This window comes from Cnephaeus nilssonii, assembly GCF_951640355.1.
Source record: "Cnephaeus nilssonii genome assembly, chromosome: 1".
Lineage (NCBI taxonomy): Eukaryota > Metazoa > Chordata > Mammalia > Chiroptera > Vespertilionidae > Cnephaeus > Cnephaeus nilssonii.
In genome coordinates, this window is record NC_137072.1 from 47816386 (window position 1) to 47843907 (window position 27522).

A 27522-nucleotide genomic window follows, 5' to 3' on the forward strand; every position below is an offset into this window, starting at 1 on the left:
GTATCCAAAATCAGAACCTAACCAATTAAATATAAGTATAATCTGTAGTGTTATACTTACATTTTATCATGGAATGTAGCCACAAAAATTCACATGGAAAATCCTGAGTCTTTACAGAAATAGAGGAAGTCCACATGGCATTACCACAAGTTTCTTCTTGCTTTTTGTGGTATAGCTCTTGTTATATTGCTTTTCTGTGGAGTGCTTCTGAAAACTAATGAGAAAATACCTCTCCACTACAAGCAAGCTATGTTCAGACTCTTTGGTGGCTACTAACTACAATGGGAGACATCACACACAAATGGTTTGTAAAATACTGTACAAAATGGGGAGATAAAGTTGGCTATAACTAATGCCAAGGATAGCATGCATTCTGAGATCATAGACTCTAGTTCCAAGGACATTGAATACTATTTCTTTCCTCCACCATTTGACAGATGACTCCCTTCAGTACAGCTATTGTAGTAAGTTAGCAGAAATAAGACTTTGTTCAAAATATTGTTTATTTCCAATTCCATGAATCAAAAGTATCTTTACAGAATTAACAGATTTTTTAAAAGTCATTGGAATTAGTATATTTTAAATATCCAGTTCATTTTCCTAAGAAAATATAGAAGACTATTTCTTTTTATTCACATCACTAGAGGCCCCATGCATGAATTTGTGAAAGGGTGGGTTCCCTTGGCCTGGTTGACAATCGAGGCCTATTGGGGGACGGCCAGCCGGGGGCAGGGACCACAGTAGGTTGGCTAGCTGGTGCCCTGATTGTGGTCAATCAGGGAAGATAGCCAGATGAGGTGGAAAAGGGCCACAGGCTGGCTGGTTGGGGGGAGGGGTCATGGGAGGTTGGCTGTGGGAGCATACTGACCACCAAGGGGCAGCTCCTGTGTTGAGCTTCCGCCCCCTGGTCAGTGCACGTCATAGTGACTGGCTGACTGGTTATTCTGGTCATTCCAGTCGTTTGGTTATAATGGTCACTTAGGCTTTTATATATAGAACTAGAGGCCCGGTGCACAAAATTCGTGCACAGAGGGGGGTTGTCCCTCAGCCCAGCCTATACCCTCTCCAATATGGGATCTCTCTCACAATCCAGGACTGCTGGCTCCCAACTGCTTGCCTGCCTGCCTTCCTGATTGCCCCTAACCGCTTCTGCCTGCCAGCCTGATCACCCCCTAACCACTCTGCTGCCAGCCTGTTTGCCCCCAACTTCCCTCCTCTGCCGGCCTGGTCACCCCTAACTGCCCTCTCCTGCTGGCCATCTTGTGGTAGCCATCTTGTGTCCACATGGGGGCAGGATCTTTGACCACATGGGGGCAGCTATATTGTGTGTTGCAGTGATGATCAATCTGCATATTACTCTTTTATTAGATAGGATAGAGGCCTGGTACAGGGGTGGGGGCCAGCTGGTTTACCCTGAAGGGTGTCCCGGATCAGGTGGGGGTTCCCATGGGGCGTGGGGCGGCCTGAGCGAGGGGCCTGTGGTGGTTTGCAGGCTAGCCACGCCCCCTGGCAACCCAAGCAGAGGCCCTGGTATCTGGAATTTATTTTCCTTCTACAATTGAAACTTTGTAGCCTGGAGCGGAGCCAAGACTGGGGCTCCCTCTGAGGCTGGCAGCCATTTCTGTATGGGTTATAATTGAAACTTTGTTGCCTTAAGCGGGTGGGCCTGGCCAGGGTGTGTGGAAAGCTTTGCTTCCCCTGTTGCCGGCAGCAACCCTGGCCTGCTCTCTCAAGCTCCATTCTGCCGCCATTTGTTTGAATTTGTTTACCTTCTATAATTGAAACTTTGTAGCTTGAGTGGAGGCTTAGGCCTGGCAAGGGCAGGCGGAAAGCTTGGCTTCCTCTGTTGCCTAGGAAACCTTGCTCTCTGTGGCTGTAGCCATCTTGGTTTGGGTTAATTTGCATGCTCGCTCCGATTGGATGGTGGGCGTGGCTTGTGGGTATGTCGGAGGTATGGTCAATTTGCATATTTGTCTATTATTAGGTAGGATAGAGATGGTATGAATTTAAACCCCCAAAATACATTTTAAATACATTTTTTCTTGTACTTTTTGTTGTGCTTTGGAGCAAAAAATTAGACTACAAGTTCTCTATGTAGAAATAGTTTATATGTACAAGTTTCTTTGAAATTGTTAATCTCTCATAAAAAAGAAAAGCAAAATTAAAAGGATATACATATATGAGAACAAAATTTATATGGGGTAGCAGTGGCTTAACAAACAAGTTTTTAAATGATAAAACAGAATGATGTTTTGATAAGCTGGCCTCTGCAATCAATTGAATGTTTAGCTCTTACATTGTACACTGTATATCACCTACATTCCCTGCTGAAGAGACTTAAAAATAGTACGAAGCTCAGTCTGCCCTCTAGAATATTATCAGCATATTCTCGATTTTATATTTTACATTTCATAATAATCATACAAGTTTACAAATATAAATAAAACTCTTATCCACCAAAAATTCAACTTTATATTAGAATTCATCATTTATAATACTGGCAGCTAAAAACAATAGAACAGTATCTACACACATTTATTCAGTAATGCAGCCATCTTTTTAGTTCCTTATCACTTCTCAATATAGTTAGTAGCTGTTTCCATTGCCCATTCCAAATTTTAATTTTACACTATTTTGAGGGTAAGATGTGTGTGTTTTTAGGGTATTGTTTCACTGCACCTGTAGTCAAATTATGAATAGGTTCCTTGATCAAATGCTATGTAAACAGTAGGTCCAAATGGAGCTATTTTCTGCTTTAGGCATTAAACAGTGTTAGAGGTATTTTTTCAGTTAGTGGATAAATAAATCCAAATATAGAATAAGTGTCTAACCTGATCAAGGCTTTTTGGTATCCATCCAAAGTCATGGGTAATAAGCCAATGTGATCTATAAACTATGGGTCTGCCTGGATCTGCTCAATATTCAGCCCATGGGTTCTTTCAGCTTCTGATATTCCTGTTGACAAACAAGCAAATGCTGTAAGATTCACATGGTTCCTCAGGTTGCATGTTCTTGAATATGCCATTTCCACTTACTGGGGAAAGTCTCTTAGTGAAAGGAGTGTTTAGGGGTAAAATAGGCAGGTTTAGGGAGTTTTAGGAATTAGGGGGCCCATGGGGGAGGAAGGCATAGTTGGTTGGGGGCTTGGAGCTGCCAAAAGGCATACATTCACAGAGAACAAAAAGGGCCACAGGATAAGGGGAGAGGAAGACATCCATTCACAGAAGGTAGGGAAAAGCCACAGGGTATGGGGAGAAAGAGAAAACGAAGTTTCACAGGGAATAGAGAAATGCTGACAAATGGGAGAAAGAGGGAAACAGATTTTCACAGGAGGTAGAGAATTCTACCACTGAAGGGGGAGAAAGAGATGGGGCACCATGTGGGTTTTGAGCTTTGAAATTAATATTCTACCAATTGGAAGGCAGCATCAAGAAACAAAGAACTGCAGCCTTTATAAACCTTAGGAAAAAGGAACTTAGTGGGTTACCCTCTTTGAGTCCCTCTCCCTACGTGGGAGTCTGCACTTGTTTCCAATAAATTTCTACCTTTTCATCTACCACCTTTTGTCCATAGCTTCATTCTTCGAATCCATCTGGACAAGAACCCAGAAAAGAAATCACCCTTGCATCCTGCTCAGGAAAAATCCACCGGACTCATTAGTACTTCCTTCCCTGTCTTCCCTGTCCCAGTGATGAGCTGATATAACACAGACCATAATAGGTATTTAATTGTATACCACTCAACAAGAAAAGTTTCAATTAAAGCCCAGTAACTAGTCAGCAATTGTTAGCTAAATATGAAAGTACATTCAGTACCGGTGCCCAGAAATACTAATAAACTTTCTTCACAACTCCCAAGCCATTTTACCTATTCAACCATAAATGACTTGTAACTCCTGGTGACTTAATTGCTCCATCTCTAAGGAATTTAGATTAAGCGATCTCTATAGTCCCTCAAAAATAAGAGGCTTCTGAATATCTTGAGATAGTTTTTCCCTCCTTTAATTTTATTTCCTTAGCCATCCAAGGAAATTATTTATGTAGATGAAGCAATCGACCAGTTTCTTTCTAAGACCATGGAGAACAATCAGTTCTACAAAACTTTGTCTGAAGAGTTAGTTCTACAAATAAATTGCATTGTTTTATGTTTACTTTATGAGATTTCAGAAACACAGTTTTAGTTACAGCTCAGCAGATAACATTTTTATTGCCTAATAACAAATCATGCGATCAAAAAGAGCAGTGGTAATCATTGCAAAGGCTAGGATCAGAACATTCCCATTTTAAGAATGATTTACTCAGGTCCCCACCCTCCCCCAAAATATTACTCCTGATCTCTCCAACACAATAAGATAGAAAAACATCAGTAAGTCTATTAATCTAGTATTTCCAGAAAAATAAGTTTAAATCTCTGGATAAAGATTAATATCTGCTGAGTAAAATGCAAGACCTCAGGTTGAATTAAAAGTCTGCCTTGTAGAGTGGAAATTATAAGCACAATCTCCTAAGGTTAGAAAAAATCCGTATGTAACCCCACTTTTCACACCTCTACTGGGATTCAGGAGGAAAACAGAGAGTAAATGTGGTCTTCTGCTACCCCAGCATTTTTATAGTCCTGCCAGCAGTTTCCGACAACAGGTGGAAGAGGGGAGAGGGAGAGGGAGAGAGAGAGAGAGAGAGAGAGAGAGAAAGAAATATCGATTGGCTGCCTCCTGCATGCCCCCTACTGGGATCAAGCTCCCTACCCGAGCATGTGCCCTGACTTGGAATCAAACTGGTGACCTCTGGGTGCATGGGATGACAAGCAACCAACTTAGCCACAATGGCCTGGCAAGACCTTCCCCTTTTTTAAGAAAAGTTGACAGAATCCAGAATCCAGCAAGTACAGCATCCTTCCACTCAGTCACACACTCCATTTTTCTCTTTTCTTCCCTATTTACTATTCATAATACTTGCTTGAATGTCAAAAATGCTAATTATTTAGGGCTCTAGGACAACAGGATTCATATCTGTTTCATTGCCACATTCTTAGTACTTGGCACAGCTCCTGGAAAGAAGTATATTCAATGCATACTTGAGGAATGAATGAAACAATGAATGAACAATGGCTACCCCTCACTACCACCCTGGGATACAGAGAGAGTCTCACTATGTAAGGCAGATCTAGAAGGAAAAGCATGACCTGGGTTCCTCTCTTCTTCTGAAAGGAAAGATCTCTTTAATTCCCTTGTATTGTAACTACTTCAATTTCATAATTATCATTTACTTTTTGTCATATCAACTCCACCCACATGTAAGTCCAAGGAAAACAGAATCACAGACTTATGATACTCTGTATGGATAAGTAAAGCAACAGTGTAAACTGAATGGATTTCTATACAACCAAGTAATTTTACAACTTAAAACATTTGATCAAAATATACATAATCACCAAACCACCACAATGATCCATTTTATAATATTTTTATTTATTTTAATGTATTTTTAAATTGATTTCAGGGGGGAAGGGAGAGGGAGAGAGAGAGAAAAACATCAATGATATGAGAGAATCATTGATCGATTCACTGCTTCCAGCATGCCCCACACTGGGGATTGAGCCCACATCCTGGGAATGTGCCCTGACCAGGAATCGAACCATGACCTCCTGATTCATAGGTTGACACTCAACCACTAAGCTATGCCGGCTGGGCAATCCATTTTATAATTTTAATAAATGGTGTTTACCATACAAAGAAATTTTTAAAAATTCATGATTTGATTAGGTAAGAAAGAGGCTTTCATTTGTAACTCAAGTAATTTCTAGATGATAAATTGGCAGAAAGAAGTAATTTGCCTTTAAAATTTGTTTAATTTAGAATTAGTAAGCAGGAAATCTGAAATCTCTGTTAACTTATCATTTATCATATATTTTCACAGGCCTTTCTGGGAAATAATAACCCTTGATAATTATCACTTTCAGCATGCATTTACCTTGAAGCAGGGTTTTGTCAATGTAATTATCAGGTTGCCTCAAACCTATTTCTATACACTACTGTTTTCATCATAAAAAATATGAAATGGAAAACACTAGTCATTACCAGTCACCCTATGTCCATTTGTGCAATAATTATTGCAGGATTTTTAAAGAACATATTCTGAACTGGGAAATTAAGCAGCACAGAACAGTCACAAATTAGAAGGTACCTCCGCTTGAAGTAAAGCAAACTTCCTAAGATTCATTTTACCTGAAAACATTTAGATGAAATGCACAACAATAACAAGAGGCACATAGCTAACACTTCCTGAGGCCTCCATCTTGCCTAGTGTTGTTGAAGGAATCTGTTGAAACCACTCATCCTTATAATTACCCTGTAAAATATATATATATAATTTTTCATTTTTCATTTTCAAATGAGAAAACTGAGGTTGAAAGATTTCAAATGTTTTCAGGAGATTGCTAAATTATGTTTAACATGAAATCCCTGCACACCTATCCCAAGAATCGAATAAAGGAGAGCACAGCCTCTGGAACATACTGATGCATTGTCTATAAAATCTATCTAATCACAGACTATTTCTCCAGCTCGCCTTCCACAGTGCACTCCAGCTCACCTGCTCCAGCCAAAGCTCAGGAGTCAGGCCTGCCCACCTGCCCAGGAAACTAAGGATATGGCTGTTCAGCTTCGTCACTTGAGTCCGCATAGTCAGGCCTTGAAAACCCAAGGGCCAAATGTGCAAAATTGTATAACCAAGTGTATGCATTTAGATTGCTTACAGGATATGTTTATACCAGGGAAATAAAGAAATCCAATTCTTGTCGTTTTTTCAAGAAACTACAGCTCGCGGGGGTTTCTGGTTTACTCTCTGTGCGTCATGGCATTCCACCCAGGGCAGACTCCTCCAGGGGAAACCATAGTCCGTAGATTAGAGGAAGAGGGGGACTGGATTTGAAAGTGGGAGCTAGAGGAAAAGGGATCTGAGAAGTGATAACATAAACACACGTGCAGAAAGTCCAGTGAAATTCCAAAAGCCAGTGACACAACACACAGGGCATGGCTAGCTGTGGCCACAGCCCACAGCCCTCAGCAGCTACCCCCCCCCCCTGCCCGCCCCCCCCCCCCCCCACACACACACACTAAAAAAAATCCCCTGGGGTGTGCTTTTGACTTACCGGTGAACGGTTTAATTGGTTTAGAAAAGGAACAGTAAATGTCTGAGAGCAGGGACCTCAGCAAAATACCTTGTAGTCAAAAGTGGAGAAACACTCTTGGAGAGATTTTAATTACATCTGAGACAGTGCGGCCCCTCCTGGAGCACGTCCTCCTGCCGAGCTCCAGCTGCTGGGCAATGGGTAGCAGTGAATGAACTCTGACGGGCGGGCGGGTGGAGGAAAGCAGCGCCTCGAAGGGGTTGGTTAGCTTCGCAGCCCCCACGACGTCACCAACGAGGGGGACTGGGAGGCTATAAAGCGCGCCGGGCGCCGGAACCTCCGTGCTCCAGCCGGTGCGCGGAGCTCCCGCCGGGGCGAGTCCCGAGATCCCGGCCGGTGACAGCCCCAACCTCTCCCCGAGATCTCAATCCTGCCCAAGTCTCAGACGCCTTGGAGGAAGCGGCGCCCCGTCCTCCCCGTCGCTGGCGGGCTCACGGCAGCATCCCTTCACCAGCAAGGGGAGCCGTGCCTTCCCTGCGGTGCTTCCAGGGACCGGGAGGCAAAGAACTTCAGGAGGCGCGGCTCGGGCCGGCCGCGGGTGGGTGGGCAGGTCCGGGGCTCCAGACCCGCGGCGATGGCCTCTCTCCCCGCAGCCTGGAACTGGACGGTCGGCGCGGGGGGAGCTGGCGCCGGCGCCCGGAACCTGAGCGAGGCGCTGGCGGCGGCGGAGGCTGAGTGGCTGCAGCTGCTGGCCCAGGCCGGCAACCTCTCCGCCGCGCCCCCCACGCCGGGGCTGCCCGCCACCGCCCCGGAGCCTTCGCAGCCCCGGGCCGACCTCACCAACCAGTTCGTGCAGCCGACCTGGCGCATCGTGCTCTGGTCCCTCGCCTACAGCGTGGTGGTGGCCGTGGCCGTCTTCGGGAACCTCATCGTCATCTGGATCATCCTGGCCCACAAGCGCATGCGGACCGTCACCAACTACTTCCTCGTGAACCTGGCTTTCTCCGACGCCTCCATGGCCGCTTTCAACACCTTGGTCAACTTCATCTACGCGCTCCACAGTGAGTGGTACTTCGGCGCCAACTACTGTCGCTTCCAGAATTTCTTCCCCATCACAGCGGTGTTCGCCAGCATCTACTCTATGACGGCCATCGCGGTGGACAGGTGAGGAGATAACAGGAAGGATGGAAGGGGAAGGGAGAGAGGAGAGCGGGGCTGGGGGATAAGGCTACAAAGGAAAATGGTGACAGGACGGGTGGGATCAAAGGAAGGAGTCTGGGAAGGAGTTCTTGGAGAAGGGAGGTCAGGGACGCATTTGTAGTCAGTCCTCCAGGGGTGAACCAGTTTCTGTTTCTATGGCCACCCCCACTCCACCCAACCCCTTGATCCCCATGAAGGGCATCTAGAGGGACTGACGGAGGCCGATGAGGGAGATGAGAAAGTCTGCCATTCCAAGCAGGACAAAATCAGCTAGAAACAATACTAGCGACTTTATCCAATGGCTTCAAACTACTGCAGCAAAACTTATATCCCTGTGAAGTGAACTTTTGGGGCTTCCACCTCCCTGTTAGAGAAATGGACAAAGTGTCAACCTCTACTCTTCTTTCTGCTCTCTGGTTTGCTGGTCCACATTCCCACCCATCCATTCCCTATCTTTATGCCCCGGCCAACACCGGTTTGGCCTCCCAGTCATGGAGCATCCATCCATCAGAGGCAAGAAACGCCTTCCCAAAGATTGCCACCAGCCAATGTCTCGGGTAACATGTTACTTCCAGTAGTCTGTGAGACTATGAACTGGGTAAATCCTGTGCCCCAAACATCACTTCCAAATCTTTCAGATAATGAGTAACAAAACGTTCAAGGAATAAATGGTTAGAGAACAGACTGACAGCTGTCAGAGGGAAGGGGAGTCGGGTTGGGTAAAAAAGGTGAAGGGACTGAGCAAAGGAAAAGCAAAGCAAAACCCATAGACACAGACAGCAGTATGGTGATTATGAGGGGTTAAGGGAGATAGACGAGGGTGAAGGGGGTAGAAATGGTGATGGAAGGAGACTTGACTTGAGGTGGTGAACACAATACAATATACAGATGATGTATTATAGCACTGTCACCTGAAACGTATATAATTTTATTAAACAATGTCACCCCAATAAATTCAATAAAAAATTTTTAAAGGAAATACTGATCTATAGCTGTTTAAGGTAACTTTTAGGTTGTTCCCTCATCGACAGAGGAGACTCTGAGATGCTCAAACAATTTTTAAAAGTTGGATGGGCCTCCACACTTGTCCTCATATTTAAGTTTTGAATGTTTTCGTGTGCATTTGCTTTCTCATATTGGACATTATGACATAAGCATGCTTGTGTTAGAACAATGGTAAATTCCCACCTGTTATTGAAGCTGGTTACACTTTAATTCAACATTATGCTAAAAAATGAACCACGCCAGTTGATTTCAGTCTCAGTTTTGTGATTGACAGCTGCATGGAGTATACAGGGGATGATTTCACTTTAACTGCAAGTCTCAATATTCTCACTGGTGGAAAGGAGCACTTTTTTGACATTAACAAGACTGTTAAACTGGAGGAACGGTGGTTACCTGCCACTAAACAGGAGAAATAAGCACAAAATCACTTTTTTCTTTATTACCTCTGAAACTGTCAATCATCCCTTCCCTTTTATTCTCTGATTTTCTACATGTGTCTCCACCCTTCATTTCTGGAGGGACAGAAATAAAAAGAAGCAGCAATATCAGTCCCAAATTGGGGAACAGGCAAAATTGCTTCAAGATAGAAATGAATCTTACTTTGGTTTGAACACCTTTCTTTTTTATTTTGTCTTTGTTTCTTTTCTTTTTTTTTGGTCTTTTATATTTCTTGCAAGCACATGATTTTTTAATGTGATCAGGAGGAGAGGCATTGGCATATCATGTTAAGAAATTCTCACTATATTCTTTTTTATTATTTGTAAATCAATGTACTTTATTTTTTTAATTCTTTATTGTTGAAAGTATTACATGAGTCTCCTTTTCCCCCCATTGACCTCTCCCCAGCCGCCCCCACCCCCCAGCACATGCCCTCACCCCACTACTGTCTGTGTCCATTGGTTATGCTCATATGCATGCATACAAGTCCTTTGATGGATCTCTTGCCCTCTCACCACCCCCCCTTCCCTCATAGTTTGGACAGTTTGTTCAATGCTTCTATGACTCTGGTCCTATTTTTGTTTCTCACTATATTCTTGAAATTTTAATAGTGCATCATGAAATTTGATGAAAATTTAGTGTGCGTGAAATTGGTATTGAATGGCACATGTCATAAGTGAATAAAAATGACAATATTTTTTATTATATTATCTGTTCTATTAATACTTTTCTAACATCTACATTCTCAATTAAGATATACGTAACATGTATTAAAGATGAGTTATACATACATGTAATATATATAGCATAAACAAGTCCTAAATTCTAATTTAATTGAAGGAAGAACTTTGTCTAATTAAACCCTGCAGTCATCACAACTTCTTAGGAGCCATAATAGTGTAGAAGCATAGGAGAGCATTGGCCTGGGAGTAGACTGCCTGCAGTGATTTGGATCTTGGCTTTATTGCATGATCCTGGGAAAGCTTGGCATCTTTTAGATGTTATATTTAATTGTTACATTTCAAAATGGCAAATTTGGGGACGGTGGTGGGAAAAGTGATTCTTCATTGTGAAATAATTCCACTCTGTGTGTGTGTGTGTGTGTGTGTGTGAATGTGTGTGAATGTGCTATTCAATATATGGGGATATTAGAAAATAAAAAATATTTTCTTATATTTTCTAAGTACATTTTTAGTTTAAGTTAGAAATTCTAACTTAACATAGAGTAAAGGACAATTTCTGGGTACATGGTCCAGTATTGATTGGAATATTTAATTATAGAATTTTGAAGATGACATTCACTATTTCTTACCTAAAAACCTTAAGTAATGTAATACATTTTATTTTATAATTCAAAAACATTAACAAAGATAGCAAAAATAATTTACATTATTTAAACATAGGAACATACCTGTGAATAATTATTAAAAAATATTTAATCTAACTAAACTAAGTTATATTTTTATTTATTTATTTTTAAACTAGCGTTCCCGTTGCAGGAAAAATCCTGCAATAGGGTTTCCTGCTGCACTCTACCCCGCCCTGCCTGCTCTCCTCCCTTGCCCCCCTCCCCCGCGTTCTCCGCCAGCCCCCCTGTTTTTCTAATTTCTCCGTTGCTCTGTCATTGATGTTCCCTTCTCCCCCGGCCCCGCCTCTGCTCCTCCCTTCTCTGCCAGCCCGCCTGCTTTTCCCTTCTCCCCCCGGCCCCGCCTCCACTCCTCCCTTCTCCCCCGGCCCCGCCTCCGCTCCGCCCTTCTCCTCCCCCCAGCTTGCTTGCTTCTCTGCAGCTTTGCTCCCTTCTGCAGCTCTTGACTTCTTTCTACGCTGCCTTGATATGCAAATTATCCGCCATCTTTGTTGGGGTAATTTGCATATTCATCCTGATTGGTTGGTGGGTATGGCGTGGCTGGTGGGCGTGGCTTGGGCGTAGCGAAGGTGCGGTCAATTTGCATATTTGTCTATTATTAGATAGGATATATTTTTATTGAGTTCAGAGAGGAAGGGAGAAGGAGAGAGAGACTGAAACATCAATGATGAGAACAAATCATTGATCGGCTGTTTCCTACACATCTCCTACTGGGGATCGAGCCCACAACCCAGACATGTGCCCTTGACCAGAATCGAACCTAGGACCCTTCAGTCTGCAGGCCGACGCTCTAGCCACTGAACCAAACAGGCTAGGGCCTAAGTTATATTTTTAGCCAAATAGATAAAAATCTATATTATATACTACTCTTTGTTTTCTTAATTTCTTTAGAAAGATTAATTTTCATAAAGCTAACTGTTATGCAACATATTCATAGAACCTCTATTTTTTTGAAATTTATTATGGGCAATTAAAAAATACAGTTCTAAAAAATTGTGAATCCTGAATCTCACTCCAAGTAATCTCATACAAATTCATGGGTTTGTTTTTCAGTTTTGAATTGAGAGCTCCAATTTATTCTCTTATCTAATTAGTTTTCTTCTGGATGATACAACATAACAATTTATACAACAAAGTAGATATTATAAATAAATGAAATTAGTTCAATATATTGTGGTAAATGTTACAATGCTATACATATTATGGATATAAAAACTTTGGTCAATTTTTCAAACTACTTTATCAGTCTTTAGTGTGCTGAGCCAATCTCCTCATTTCTTTCTACTTTAGAGAAAGCCATTGCCATGGAGTTAATATTCTTTGTTAGTATTACAATAAGACTTGACTCATTTTTTAGCCCAGATGATGATGAACTTTAACTTTGCATTCTTTGCAAAATAGTAACTAAAACTATGTTTTAGGAAAGGTTACTTTTAGGAAATTTATGAATCACTGGTGCTTTCTACAATTTGTACTTCTTATTCAAAGATAGAAAAATATCATGTTTGAATATAACATCAATTTTCCCAAGACACATGTGTATAAATATGGTAACGTTAATAATGAATATTTTTTTATCCCATAACCTTTACTTATAAACCATTTCTTGCTATTCTCCCAATTATTAGTATTTCAAAGAGCCCTAGGGAGGTCTGATAAGAGTTTATCAGTAGTCATCCTTAGCACTTCCATTCTCCCCACCACACCCTGGCCAAAGAGAAGAAGAGAACAGAGGAGAAGAGGAGAGGAGGGGAGGAGAGGGGAGCAATGCCAACACTTTGGTACAGAGCATGACAGTTTCTTGGGAGGAAGAAGCCATGCCCTGCCCAGCCTGAGTTGCTCAGTGGTTGAGTATCAACCTATGAACCAGGAGGTCACGGTTCGATTCCTGGTCAGGGTACATGCCTGGGTTGAAGGCTTGATTCCTGGTGTGGGACATGCAGGAGGAAGCCAATCAATTATTCTCTCTCATATTGATGTTTCTATCTCTCCCTCTCCCTTCCTCTCTGAAATCAATTAAAAAAAAAAAAAAAAAAAAAGCCATGCCTTTCTCCAGACAGCTGTTTGGGCACATTGTTACACCCAAATCTGCAAAATTCCTAAGTTACAAACTTTGCCCTATGCCTAAAATATTGGTGATGTCTATTTGTGTCCCAAATAGAATTTGGAAAAGGGATCTTGTCCCTTACCTTTGCTCCATTAACAATTTCTTAATGACCAGTGTTCTGTCATCTTCTACTTGCAACTCTCACTTGCTGGGTCTTAGCTCTGAACCATCTTTCCAGAACGGCGAATTGTCCATACCTCTTTTAGCTTGATCACGGGTACGTTAAATAAATGCTGTGAAACAGATGGCTGGGGCGTGCAGCCTCACCACTTCATTAGACACAGTTGGAGTCGGAATGCCATTCTAGACTCAGCAGGATCTCTAACACATGAGGAATTTTTGGATCAGGGATTTAATAGTCTGATATAATTCTATATGTGCAATAAGGTTGATGTAGATTTTATTTGCTCTGAATTCTGAGACTTTGGGTAATTTTCTTTTCTATTTTTTTCCTTTTATGACTATCTACAACAAAATGCACATTTTTACATGAAACCAAATAAAGTTTTAATTAAAGTTCTGAAGATGGATGGTGCTGATGATTGCTCAGTGCGAATGTCCCTACAATGGTCTGTAAGAATTTATAGTAACTGGTCACATGCTATTTCCTGACCTTCTTGCCTGCTCATCACTCCACCACTCTGCTCCACTATCACTGGTCCCCTCTATTTCATCAACATATTAGGCATGTTGCCACCTCAGGATCTTACATCTGTGTGAAACACTCATCCTCCAGATGACCATGTTACTCATTCCCTGAACTATTTCTAGACTCTGAATACTCTATTTTAAATTGCTTTATTTTTTTCTTTATCACATGTATCACTTTCTAGGATATTAAATAACTAGTTCATAGGTAATGTTTATTGGTTGTTTTTTGTGTGTTTTATTTTGGTCTGTCTGCCCATGTAAGGTCTGTGAGAACAAAGAAGAAATACTTTTGTTTTTTCACCTTTATTGTTGAAAGTATTACATATGTCCTCTTTTTTCCTCCATTGATCCCTCTAGCCCAGCCTCACCCTCCACCCCAGGCTCCATCACCCTATTGTCTGTGACCATGGGTTATGCATATATGAATACAAGTTCTTTGGTTGATCTCTTCCCATGCACCTCCCCACCCTCCCACCCCCCTTACCCGTGCCTTCCCTCTGAGATTCGTCAGTCTGTTCCATGCTTCTATGTCTCTAGATCTATTTTGTTCATCAATTTATTTTATTCATTAGATTCCATATATGAGTGAGGTCATGTGATACCAGTCTTCCTCTGACTGGCTTATTTCGCGTAGCATAATACTCTCCAGGTCCTTCCATGCTGTCTCAAAGGGTAAGAGATCCTTCTTTTTTACTATTAGAATAAAAGTATCTTACATTTGTAGGTTTGTTATAAGAGGACAGAGAAGCTGTTCATACAAAGGAATGAATAGTTATCTTTTCATTTCTCAGTGTAGCTCATGTGTGAACTGATTACTGTCTAAAACAGTAGCCTCATATCATTTCCTATCTACTTATTCTGCTTTATTTTTCTTCTATTTACTATTACCTGTTTTGTTTGCTACTAAATTCATAGCATCTAGGATAATGACTGCATACATTTGACACTCAATACAAATTGTTTTCCTATCATTTTCTATCACTGAATAATTTACCTTATTAAGATATCATGAAAATATAATTTAAATTTTTAAATTAGATATGAAAATAGCCTCTATTTTCCATCTTTATTTTCAAAGTATAGAGGTTATCTATTACCTAAATTCTTCCAATAACAGTTAAATAAGTATTTACTTCATCACAACTCAAATACTCAAATATTTAGACATCCTCTGCTTGATGTACACCATCATCTCTATGAGTTTAAGGATAATACAGTGGAACTGCTACCTGCCACTGTTTACTTCAGGAAAAAGTTTTACCTGATGTAGACCCACATTAGACAAAATTGAAAGCAATTAGCTCCTAGTTTACCCAAAGAACTTACAGTCTCCAACTGTAACATTAAATATTTTTATTTAATCACTGAATCACTCAGAACAAGTTGTCCTAATTAAAGTTGCATAGATCTTATTACTCATTGCTTTCATACAGGAAATTGTTTTAAAAGGAGAGAATTAGAAGAGAAATAACCTATACTCTAGTGCCCCAATGGACTACGTTTCTATTGAAGAGCTAGAGACAATATCAAAAGAAGCTTTTTAAATTCTTACATCAGAATTTTGGCATCAGCTTATTTCTCTTTCCATGCCAATCACAAATACCGAAGAACCACTTAAAATAAATTATTTTTTGTTTGCTTTTGTCTCAAGCTTATCACTATAGCTGGTTTCTTCTTGTTGTTGTTTTTGTCATAAGTGTTAATTTCATGTTATTTGACATAGTTTAGGATAATTTAGATCATCTACTGTGCTTGACATTGTCTGTCTCTTTGTATACATTGTCTCATTTAATGTCATTTTTACCTTCTAATCATACTTTACGTTTTGTTTATTATTTCCAGTTAGCAATTTAAAAATTTATATATGTGCTGAAGTTCTCATTTGTAAACAAACATTCAATAACCATTCGTGATCACTATTCAACAATCATTTGACTACTACAGATACTTTTTTAAGTGCCAAAGAACATAGAGAAGAATAAAATCAGTATCTCCAATGAGCTAAAATCAAAGTAAGTGCATAATGTGCTGGAGCTCTGAAGAGGTAAAAATTAACTGGATGTAGGGAAGGGAAGGAATCCACAGTGAACATTTTGTAATCTGAGTGGAGCTCAGTTGTGGAACTTTAGAATAAGGTATGAGCAAGGGGAAAATCATTTCAGTAAGGAAACTAGCATGTGAAAAACATTAAATTGTTAAAGGATATTTGAGCTGGGTGCTTTCCCTCTTTCAGTTCAGATCTCCTCTCTACCTATTGCACTCTTTTTTCCTCCCGCTCCCCATCTGGATATTTCTATGGACTACCTGCATGGATGGGGGTCCCTTGCTATCTGGCCTCTTCTTAGCTTTGCCTAATGGGAGACACCTGGAAGCTGTGGGAGGAAGAGAGAATAACTTTAGGATATATGAACCACACCCTCCTTTCAGAATTGCTGCAAATTTGCCCAATTGTAGCCATATCTCTTGTCAAGAGCTTCTCTCCTAAGGCTTCACCTCCTCACTTCTGATTATAGGATTCTTTCATCCTTCAGGCCGGGGGCAGGGGACACCCACTCTTTGCTATTGCTAATCCTAGGAACATTCATTTCAACTTGGTTTCCTTTCCTCATTTGAAAATGGGGCTTTCAAATGACTTCTTTATTAAATTTTGTAAATGACTTATTTATTAAACTCTCTTCAGTTTTCTCATTTGAGTGTGCCTTGTTTTCCCTGGAGCTCTGACTGATGCATTATAGGCAGTTTGAGGAAAGGGTAAGATATTTAGTGTCACTATAGTAAAGGGTGTGCAGAATTGCAGTTAATCCTGTTGAAAGTGAAGAAACAGTAAAATAATTTAGAATGAGAACTTTGAAGACTATGTGAAGAAAGCTGGAAAAGAGTAGCATCAAAGAAACCCACTATGATGGTATTTCAGTAGTCCAGGCATTGATAGTTGGAAGGGAAGTAAAGAACATAACGGGTAATGTCAGAAATTTGGCTGATAATATTTATGACTGTACAAAGGAAATGAGAAAAGGGAAGAGGTTCAGAATAACTCATATGTACATATGCATAATATTTACAATGAGCATGCTCAAAGTAGTATTAGTTTTCCAAGAGTAAAAGAACTTATTTATGAAACACACATATTCTCATATACATTAGTAATAGTCATGTTTCTTCTGAAGTAATTCATACTGAAGGAGAGTAGATATAAAATTGTTTCCACTCACTTTCGTAGAACTCGGTGCTGCTATTGGTTAAGAAAAAGGTCTGCCAGAATTTGACTTGTAGTGCCAAATATAATATGTAGCTTTATTTAATCACATGCCTAGAAGGCATATAAAAAGGGAAGCCAAATCATGAAGTTGATGGAAGGGAATGTGGTCTCATACTATTTGCTATATGAGTCACATTTGTAGTACTCTGCAATTACACAGTTACAATTACTTCGAACATATATAATTTTCAACACACTAGCTTGTCTTCGTCAATCTGCTTCCTGTCATAATTCTGATTATAATTAGCTTTTAGACAACCTTTCTCTGATTAAATTTGGAATTTCAAAGTTGTGATGGAGTCTACTTTCATCTATTTCAACAGTTCATTTGGAAGTTTATAGTCTTTTAATTCATCCAAAAAATTGTCACTCATTCTATTCCTGAGTACCTTTAACAACGGAGCCAAAACAAAAAACAAACAAACGACAACAACAATCTTAATACCACTGAAGACAATCCATATACCCTTGGAGCCTTGGAAAGTATATGTGACTCATCTCCAGAAACTGAGCTCTACCCTCTATAGTGATATCAAACTGCTCTAATATTTGTTCTATATTATAGCACTCCATATATTTGACTAAAACTAGCAAGTGTCCTGAGATTCTTCTGTTTAAAATTTTCACTTCCTTTACCCATTTATTATTATACTAGAGGCCCAGTGCATGATTGAATCATGCACGTGTAGGGTCCCCTACACGCTTTCGCTTTTCGCGGTGGATCTGGGTGCCTGTCCGCTGGTGCACCAGGCCTTTCAGAAGCCTCCGGCTCGGCGGAGGCTTCTGAAAGGCCTGGTGCCGGAGCAGACAGGCACCCAGCTCCCCCACTTTTGATGGTCCGCGGCCGCTGAGGGGGGCTACCCCGCGGTTGAGAGGTGCAGGGGGTGGGACTCCCGCCCCCTGAGCCTCTCAACGGCCGCTGAGGGGGGCTGCCGCAGACACCTGGCTACCCTGCCGTTGAGAGGCGCAGCTGGGTGTCCGTGGCAGGCCCCCTCAGCGGCCGCGGATCTGGCCATTGAGAGGCGCAGGGGGCAGGACTCCGTCCCCTGCACCTCTCAACAGCAGGGTAGCCCCCCTCAGTGGCAGCAGATCCGTGCCTCTCAATGGCCGGATAGGCCACCCCAAGTCCCACCCCCCAGCCTCCCGCCGCCCAATCGTGGGCGTAGCGGAGTGATAGTAATTTACATGTTACTCTATTATTAGATAGGATAACATGTCCACTGATCTTACCTGAGGGTTTCTTTAGCTGTTATTCTCTCTAAATCCACTTTGGGCACCATCTTGAATTCTTTCTTCATCTAAAAACTGTTCCCTTTATAAAATGAGGTAAAATTGATTTACCTTTATTTTCTATTGCCATGAAAAAGGGCTTTGTATGCATATTACCTTATATACAAACTAGAGGCCTGGTGCATGAAAATTCAAAGTATTGAGCTAGACAAAGTAGCCTGATGATGATATGGGGAACTGGGCTAAATTTCTCAAAGGTTATAAGTGACAGGATTACTGATGGTGCATGTAGGGCAGTGATGGTGAACCTATGACACGCGTGTCAGCACTGACACGCGTAGCCATTTCTGATGACACACGGCCGCTGAGGCGGCCGCATGCCGAGGATGAAACATTTGCTGCTCCTGAGGATCAAACATTTGCGAAATAATGTTTTTTCCTCAAAGTGACACACTACCCGAGTTATGCTCAGTTTTTTGGCGAAGTTTGACACACCAAGCTCAAAAGGTTGCCCATCACTGATGTAGGGTTTTAGAAAATGACAGAATAACAGGTTAGTATAACAAAAAAAGAAAGCCATGTTTGGAACCATCAGATGGAAAAAATGGTGATTTAGTTTTTCCTCCCCTAAACATGTAAATCCAATAAAATTGTGAAATCTGAAATGCTTTCTATAATTGGCTTTTGTGTGTGTGTGTGTGTGTGTGTGTGTGTGTGTGTGTGGAAATAGCATGACAGTACAATTTTGCATCAAGGTTTAAATTCCTGTTTTTTTTAAACTTAAATTTACTTCTAAGCAGCATTCTTTTTGGCTACTGCTCATTTGCATATATATGCAAATTTTACTTTGGACTTTACTAGAACCAGTTGCTCATAAAATATTGGCTTCTCATATGAATGAGTTTATATGAGACTTTGACTATATTGTGAAAAGCTAACCTATCAAGCAATTAAAGTATTCTCCTTTATTGAAAAAGCAAAGTAAGCAAACTTATATATTTGACCTATGAAGTACAGATGCCTCCCCCTCCCCCCAGCCAACCGGAAGAGCAGGCTTGGTGCAGGTCAGAGGCCTTATGTACACTCCTGTCTTAAACGTCCACTGCTGAATATTCTGGTTTAGTTTAAGAAGTATCCAGCAACCTTGTCCTGCCAGGCTTGGAGACTGAAACCTCACTTTTTTGCTCAGAGTAAAATGGCCCTTTTACAATTCTTATAAATACTTAACTTTAGAACTTATTTCTTTCTTTCAACATTTCTCTTTCCTTCTCATCACATACGCAACCTTCACAAATTTCACACTTTCAAATTAGCCTTCAAACCTTCTTTCTATGTCCTTCAAAAATGCATAACCATGCCTCAGAACTTCCATTAAGTATTTCTACTCTAATATTTCTTTTTGTCATACCTTCAGCAACTTGTACAGACCTTTTCTTTCTTTTTTCTTTAAAATGTACTAGAGTCTGGGAGAGGCCACGCGCCCCTGGGTCCGGGTGAAGCTGGATCCCGGGTTCGGGTGAGGCCGTGTGCCCCTGGATCAGGGTGAGGCTGGGTCCCGGGTCCGGGTGAAGCCGCGCGCACCTGGGTCCAGGTGAGGCCACGCACCCCCTGGGTCCGGGTGAGGCCACATGCCCCTGGGTCCGGATGAAGCCGTGCCCCTGGGTCCGGCCGAGACCAAACCAGAGGGAATCGGACCTGCATTACCACCATTTGTCCACCATCCAGAGCTGAGGGGTCAGTGCCGACATGTACTCATAAGGAACTGGTGGACATTGATATTGGGTCTCAAAAGAACTGTTGGTCCAGAAAGAAACTCACTACAGACTGATTCATTTGCTTGTCAGCATAACTATTATTGCTCGTCTCACATTCAGTTCATATAAGTATATCTCTAGTGACACATGATCTCACTCATCTAGGGGAAATGATGAACAACATAGACTGATGAACAAGAACAGAACCAGAAACAAGGAGGCATCGATCGGACTATCGGGCCTCAGAGGGAGGATAGGGGAGGGTGGGGGGAGGGGGGAGAGATCAACCAAAGGACTTGTGTGCATGCATATGAGCCTAACCAATGGTTAAGTTCAACAGGGGGTTGGGGCATCCATGGGGAGGGGTGTGGGATGGGAATGGGGGGATGAGGACAAATATGTGACACCTTAATCAATAAAGAAATTTAAAAAAATAAATAAATAAATAAATAAATAAATAAATAAATAAAATGTACTAGAATTCTTCACTCTTAGAAATCTTAATTTTTCAATGATAACCAAAAAGTAAACAGCCAACATTTCTTAGATTGACATTTATCAACACACTTTAAGCACACTCTTACTTTCAAGAAAATATGCATACAACAAAGTACAAGAAACCTTCTGTAATAAAAACTAAGACCAGGCAAATTAAAATGTGTCCAGCAATCAATGTTTCAGTATTTTATGTTGTTTTAAAATAGTTTAGATGTTTATCATTTAACCCAGCAATGCTCCAAGGTCTTTAAGTTATTAAAGACTTTGGGAAATTATGTACAGGCATCTGAGGCTGGAGAAAAGGCAGGGGAGGAGGGAGCAGGCCCCACAGCCTGTTCCCAGGCCTCTGGCTACTTGGATTCAAAACTGCAGGATTTTTCCTTAGAGATAACATGCTAACATTTTAGCGATAATGAGCTCAGCTTCTGATAATAGCCAGACTGTTAAGTAAGCATGTGCAGTAAAGAAAGTTGTTCTTTGGGAAAGTTGGGGTGGGGGGTGGGGGGTGGGGGGTGGGGGGGTGAGAAGGCACTGAGGTCAGAGCAGTTTTCAGAGCATTAAAGGGGTGAGAATGTCGGTCTTGGGATCTAAAGGCTCAGTGAGGGGGTCCCTTCGCCATGTCATGTCATAGAGGAGCTTTGCAAGAAGACTAAAATTGTGAACCCAGAGGCGAAAGTACCCAGTGAGCCTAAGGAAAGGAGAAAATTTCTTGTTCAGAGGGGACAGTCATGGAGGAGATAAGGCATTTACAGTCTAAAGAATGGCTCAGTCTTGTGGAGTGAGAGAGTGAAACCAAGGTAGGTGACTGTGGTTTGGGACAACTGGGTTCTATGAGAGAATGCATGGTAGCCCTGGCCTGGCACCGAGGCAGAATGAGAAAAGAGTGAATGGGGGTATTTAGTAAGATTCAGTGTAGAGGTGAGGTGGCTAATGGCTGTGAGACTAATCCATCAATCCCCATAATAGAGACTGAGGAGGGGACAAGGGTCCCAGCGAATTTGGAGAGGGCAGAATACGTGGCCCTAGTGTCAATTAAAAAGGAGATCAGCTTACCTGCCACCACAGTCATTACCCAAGGCTCTGTCCTGGTGATGTAAGTCTGTGGGGTCCTGTCAGGGCCTGGGCAGCTTCTTTGGTAGCCTGTCCCAGGAGGTCTGGGAGCTCCAAAACAGATCCAGAGGGCAGCCATGCTGGACTGGCTGAGGTCCGACCTGGAGGGGCCAGTCTACAGTCTGATTTCCAGTGGCCTCCCCTTCCGCACCTTGGGCAGGGCCCAGGCGGGGGTCTCAGGTTTGAGCAGGACTTGGCTCAGTGTCCTTCCTCAGTGTCCATTTGAAGCACGGGCCCGGAGGAGGCTTAGCCCTTGACTTATGTAACTATTTTCTCTCTTTTCCGCGTCCAGCGTGGCTAGAGAGCGGGCCCAATTCTTGAGTAGAGGAAGCTGGGGATTGATCAATAAAAGAAAGAAAGAGACAAGACACAAAATGGAAGGAAAAAGCTGGGGCCGGTTGGACCGCTGCCCTCTTCTGATGGAGAGACAGTGACCCAGAGCCGATATAGCGTGTTTATTTTATACCCCCAAATACCAAGAAGTTTCAAAAAAAGTCAAGACAAAAGAGATTATTTGCATTCTTGAGTAGGCCCGAGCATTCCTGGTGCTTGACGGGATTTACATATCAAAACCCACTACCCAACACCTGGGCTGAAATGAAGGTCATGCTGATAACAACACCCTTGCCTTTTTGGCAAAGCGTGTTCCCAGGGTGTGGCTTTGCCTGTCGCCTTGGGTTCAACTGACAATTTAAAGAAATGCCCATGTGCCTTCCCAGGCGCTCTCTACAGACTTACCCACGGTTGGAGGACCAGCACTTCGTCTGGGGTTCATGAGAGTGCTGGCTAGGAGCTGGAAGGCCTCCTTCTGGGCCTCAGCCTGGCCTGATCTTGCCTTTGTTTTTGGATTTGGGTCTCCTTGTCTCTATTATTAAAGACCTTAAAGGCCAGGTTAACGAGGTCTTTTTGCGGTGTTTGTGGGCCTCTGTCTATTTTCCAAAGTTTGCGGCATATGTCGGGGGCTGGTTAGGATATAAAATGTGTTCAGAAGAAAGGCTCCCTCTGGGGAGGTGGAGTCTAAGGTGGTAAATTTCTGTAAAGGACGACAGGGGACATAGATGTCGTGCCAGGTCAGGATATAGGACTGGGTCAAGGCACTCAAATTCCTTAGTAAAGGTGGTCGGGTTAGTGGAAAAAGACCTGAGGTGCCTCTCAATCTGTGTGAGGTCAGACATAGAGAATGGGACGTGGACTCAGACTACGCCCTCAGTTCCTGCTGCCTCTCTCAGGGGTAGAATGGGCACGGGAATAGAAGAAGCTGTTGAGGAGGGTGGTCTTTGGGTGGCCCGAGAGCAAGTGTCAGGTGGGAAAAGGCTGTTTTGGAGCTTGTATTCTTGGGATTTTGGCTCTCAGGGGCCGGGGAGAGGGTGATTGCTGGTTAGAAGGGTCTGGGTCTTGGGAATCTACTGCAGGTGAGGGAGGGGATGTGTAAGGAGGTGGAGATCAGTGGTCTGCTGGGTCAAAAGTAGATTCAGAATCAGAAGTGTTAGGGATAAGATGTTTTGTGTGAAGGAGAAAGATCTGATGGGTAGAACAGGACTGAGAGAGAGGATTGGGACTAAGGGGTGAAAAAAGGCCTGGACGTAGGGAATCTCTGACCATTTTCCATTGCAGTGACAGCAATTATCTAAATTGCTCAGTGTGTTAAAATTAGAAGTGCTGTTTTCAGGCCATTGAGACTTATTATCTAGTTTATGTTGTGGCCAAACAGTGTTACAAAGTAAAATGAGGTGGTTGGGCATGATCTCCCCTGCGAGTGTGCTGAGGGAGTGTGGTGTGGCCCACGAGAGAGGAAGGGTGACAGACCACAAATCCAAAGGTGACTATTTAGGGCAGGTGTCCCTGCTGCTAAACAAATCACCTCAAGAAATGAGAGGTGACCCTCTGGACTGGGTGTCCCCGATCCAGAAGGACCCGAAGCTGAATGGCTGAGGAGTCTTCTGGCCTAGCACTAAGACTTTCGAGCTGAGGGACTTCCAAGAAGTCAGAGAGAGAGTGGGCAGAAGACCCGAGAGAAGGGAAATTGTGGAATGTCACTCACCTAGAGAAGATTGGCCGGTGTGGGATGGAGGGTCAGCAATGGAGGAGAGATTCCCGGTCCGGCGTCCTCCTTAGCTGGCTGGGGAAGGCCCTTGGCTGGCTGGAGAAGGCTCCGTAAGGGAGGGAGGCCTGATCGAGGCTGGCAATTGAGTCACCCGAGTAGGATTCGGAGGTAAGCCCAGGACGAGCTGCCGCTGCCTACTGCTCTCTGAATAGCAAACCCGGGGTGACCGAAGCCGGGACGATGGCTCCCCATCCTCATGGAACCTTCCCGGGTTTTGGCACCAAATGTTAGGTCGCTGAAGGAGGAACACGAGGCCAGAATGGTGAGGGATTACAAATTTATTTGATCACCAGGTGGTTGAGCCCGGATGGCTCCAGCACCCAGTGAGGGGAGTCAGCGGCTTTTAAAGGACTTTTGGCGGGCTTTTTCTGGGCAGAGACTTCTTGATGCATACCCGGAGGGGAGATAATGGAATGTGGTCACCACAAGTGAAATGTGGTCTCAGCAAAGGGAATGTCCATAGTGAAATGACCTGAAAAGCCAGTTCTCAGGGGCGGGGTATTGATTCAATTGCTCCATCAAACCTAACAGTTTACACTGGGTGAGATGAATGTCTGTTATACATATGAAAATGGAAACAGAGGGCACCAAATAGGTCAGGGAGCAGTTTTTAGAAATCAGAGGGACGTGTGCTGAACTCACACAGGCACTACACTAAAACTCTAAGGAAAGTTTACCTAATATTCAAGAGGTAATGTTGTCCCAAACAACAATTAGGTAATAATTTCTTACCTATGCTCTGACTATTTTAATAATATATTTCTTCTACATTAGACTCCAACTCCACAAGATTAGGAACAACATCTATTTTATTTATCAACATAGCCAAAGTATGTCACACAATCCTGAAAAAATTGCTGGCATTTAAGAATTAGTTGAAAATAAATGCTTGATATTTAATAAATAAATAAATAAATAAATAAATAGTTAAATAGATAAACCTAATTGCTAAATTTAAATTGAAAGCATATGCAATGAAAGTCTAATACTTTCACTATTTTGATAATTTATTCTTTAAACATAATTTTCCTCAAATGCCAGTGTATACATTTTATTTATATTAATAAAAATTTTTGAATAAATAAACAAGTGATTTCTTTTTTGCTGGATAATATTTTGAAGTCCCTATTATATATGTACATTCATATGCATATTTATATGTTTATTTTCATAAAATCTTCAAAATTCACTGACAATAATAATTCATTCATCCTTAAGTTCATTTAGAACAGTTATAGAAAATAAAATTTGTCTAAAAATTGCAGGTTCAAGAAAGGTTGTATTTCTAGTGATTTGTCCAAGCAAAAAATGTTCTGGCACCATAGGCCAGAAGTTGAAATTTTATGGGTTATGAGCAACTGTTGCAACTAATCTTTATTTTGCATGGAAGCCAAACAGCAATTTATATTTGTCATTTACAGGCTAAAACATTGTCTGCTATAGTCAGAATCAAACTGGAAAACAGCAAAATCCATATCACTTCAGACAAATATTCTTTGCATGGTTAATATAAACAAGTAATCATCTGAAGATAGCACCTGCCTTCATTTTGAAATGTGTAGAAACAAGTAAAGATCCAGAGAGTTTAATAAAAATATTATCAAAAAAAAGAATTAGACAAGATACCAAGAACAATTACAAAATGGAAAATGCTCATTTATTAAGTAAAGTTATATCAAAAATAGTATTGTGCAATATACCTCAAAGAGAAAAGAACCCCTCAATTATATCAGAAAAATAGTAAGTGGTAAAGCAAACTGTAAATAATAAAGTGTAAAGGAAAACTGATTTTTTAAAATGTCAATAAAAATATGAGCTTCCACTCTGCCCAGTGCTAGTCAGTGTTAGCCCACACACCAAAGGGTCACAGATTTGATTCCTGGTCAAGGGCACATACCTGGACTGCATGTTTGATCCCCAGTCCAGGTCAGGGTACATGCAGGAGCCAACCAATCCATGTGTCTCTCTCATATCAATGTTTCTCTCCCCCACCCCCATCCCTCCCTCCTACTCTCTCTAAAAATCAATGTAAAAAATATCCTCGATGAGGATTAACAAAACAAAAAAAAAAAAAACAAGCTTCAAATGGATGCATCTGAGAATTTCAGTCTCTGTAAAAAGTGATAAAAAGTGACTTTAAAACTTTTTTAAGTGATATCTTAATTGGTACAATAAGAACCCAATCTTAGTTATTATTCATGAAATAATACTCAGGAGACTAACATATTTGGGAGTCTGTTTGGTGAGTAAAGAATGGTAGTGAGAAGCTCAGAAAAACACGTAGGAAAAGCTAATGTGACTACATCAAAGATATATATTTCTTTAAAGGAAGAAAAAAGTACTGATATTTGAGTGAGTTTACATCTGAGATTCGATCATTTCTTCTCAAGGTCCAGAGAATGTTTATCTGGATGAGCTTAAGCAGCCATCTTCATGCCTGCTGTTATTACTGGAGAGAATCACAGAATAGGAAATAATGCCACAATGGATTCCAAATCACCAATTTCAAATTGGTCTTCAGCAGTGCCTGGCAATTCTACCCACTACCAGGTACTTTGGCCAACTGGCTCTCTCTTTCTGCAATATTTCAACATTTTTTTTTTTTTTTACTTTCCTCAGACTATTACCATGTAGCAACACTCTATTTCAAGCATCAATCATCTCTCACCCAAAGCAAAACAACAGCCAGGTAACTCATTTCCCTACTTCATTCTTTTCATCCTTCAGTCCATTCCCCAGACTAAAATCTGATTATTCTCCGTCCCTAATTGAATTGCATCAATTACTTTCCATGAGACAAAAAAAAAAAAAAAAAAAAATCTGTAACCTGCATTACAAGTTTGTCTCAAACCATTTTCCCCCTTCACTTTCTGTGTTTCAATTACCCTTTAATTACTCAAGTGTATAATGCTTCTCACCCTGACTCATCATGTGGATTCCTAGGGCTGCTGAAACCAAGTACTATAAACTGAGTGACTTAGAACAACAGAAATCTATTGTCTCACAGTTCTGGAAGCTAGAGGCCTGAAATGAAGGTGTTGTCTAGGGCCATGCTCCCTCTGAAAGCTGTAGGAAAATCCTTTCTGTCCTCTTCCAAGCCTCTGGGGATTTGCTGGCAGTCTTTGGAATTCCTTGGTTTGTAATGCATCACACAGTCCTCCATCTTCACATGGCCTTCTCCGTGTATTTCTGTTTCCAAATTTCTCCTTTGTACCGGTCACTGGATTAAGACTCACCCTCATGACCTCCTTTTAACTTCATTACCTATATAAAGACTATACTTCCCAATAAGGTCACATTCTCTGATACGGGGTGTTAGGATTTCAATGTATCTTTTTTTAAGGGAATACCATTCAAAACTTAAAAGCCAACCATTAGCATAGGAGTTTTTCACATAGTGCTTGTTCTCCAAGAAGTCTTCTTTGCAACTTTCATCCTTCTGCCACCTTGCATAGTCACCCTTCCAACTTTCAACCCAGAGTGACCTTTCCTAAGGAAGATTGGTTCACAATCTAAATGTATTTTCTCAGTAAATGAATTCACGTGATCATATATACCTGGCCTTGGTAACACTTACCATATCTATAATTTTACACTTATTAGTGAGATTATTTGATTAGTATCTATCTACTTCAGTAGACTGTGAGCTCTGCCATCTTTCCTCTCGGTTGT

General features: G+C 41.7%; 1 protein-coding gene across 1 annotated transcript in view; it reads left to right on the plus strand.

The window, feature by feature from the left end:
• Window positions 1-7762: 7762 nt before the first annotated feature.
• TACR3 (tachykinin receptor 3) overlaps window positions 7763-27522 on the plus strand; it is a gene marked incomplete at both ends in the record, with an annotated part of 47721 nt that continues 27961 nt past the window's right edge. Inside the window, one exon of the mRNA XM_079779352.1 lies at window positions 7763-8292. Within this exon, the coding sequence (XP_079635478.1) occupies window positions 7763-8292 (530 nt within the window). The remainder of the gene's footprint in view (window positions 8293-27522) is intronic.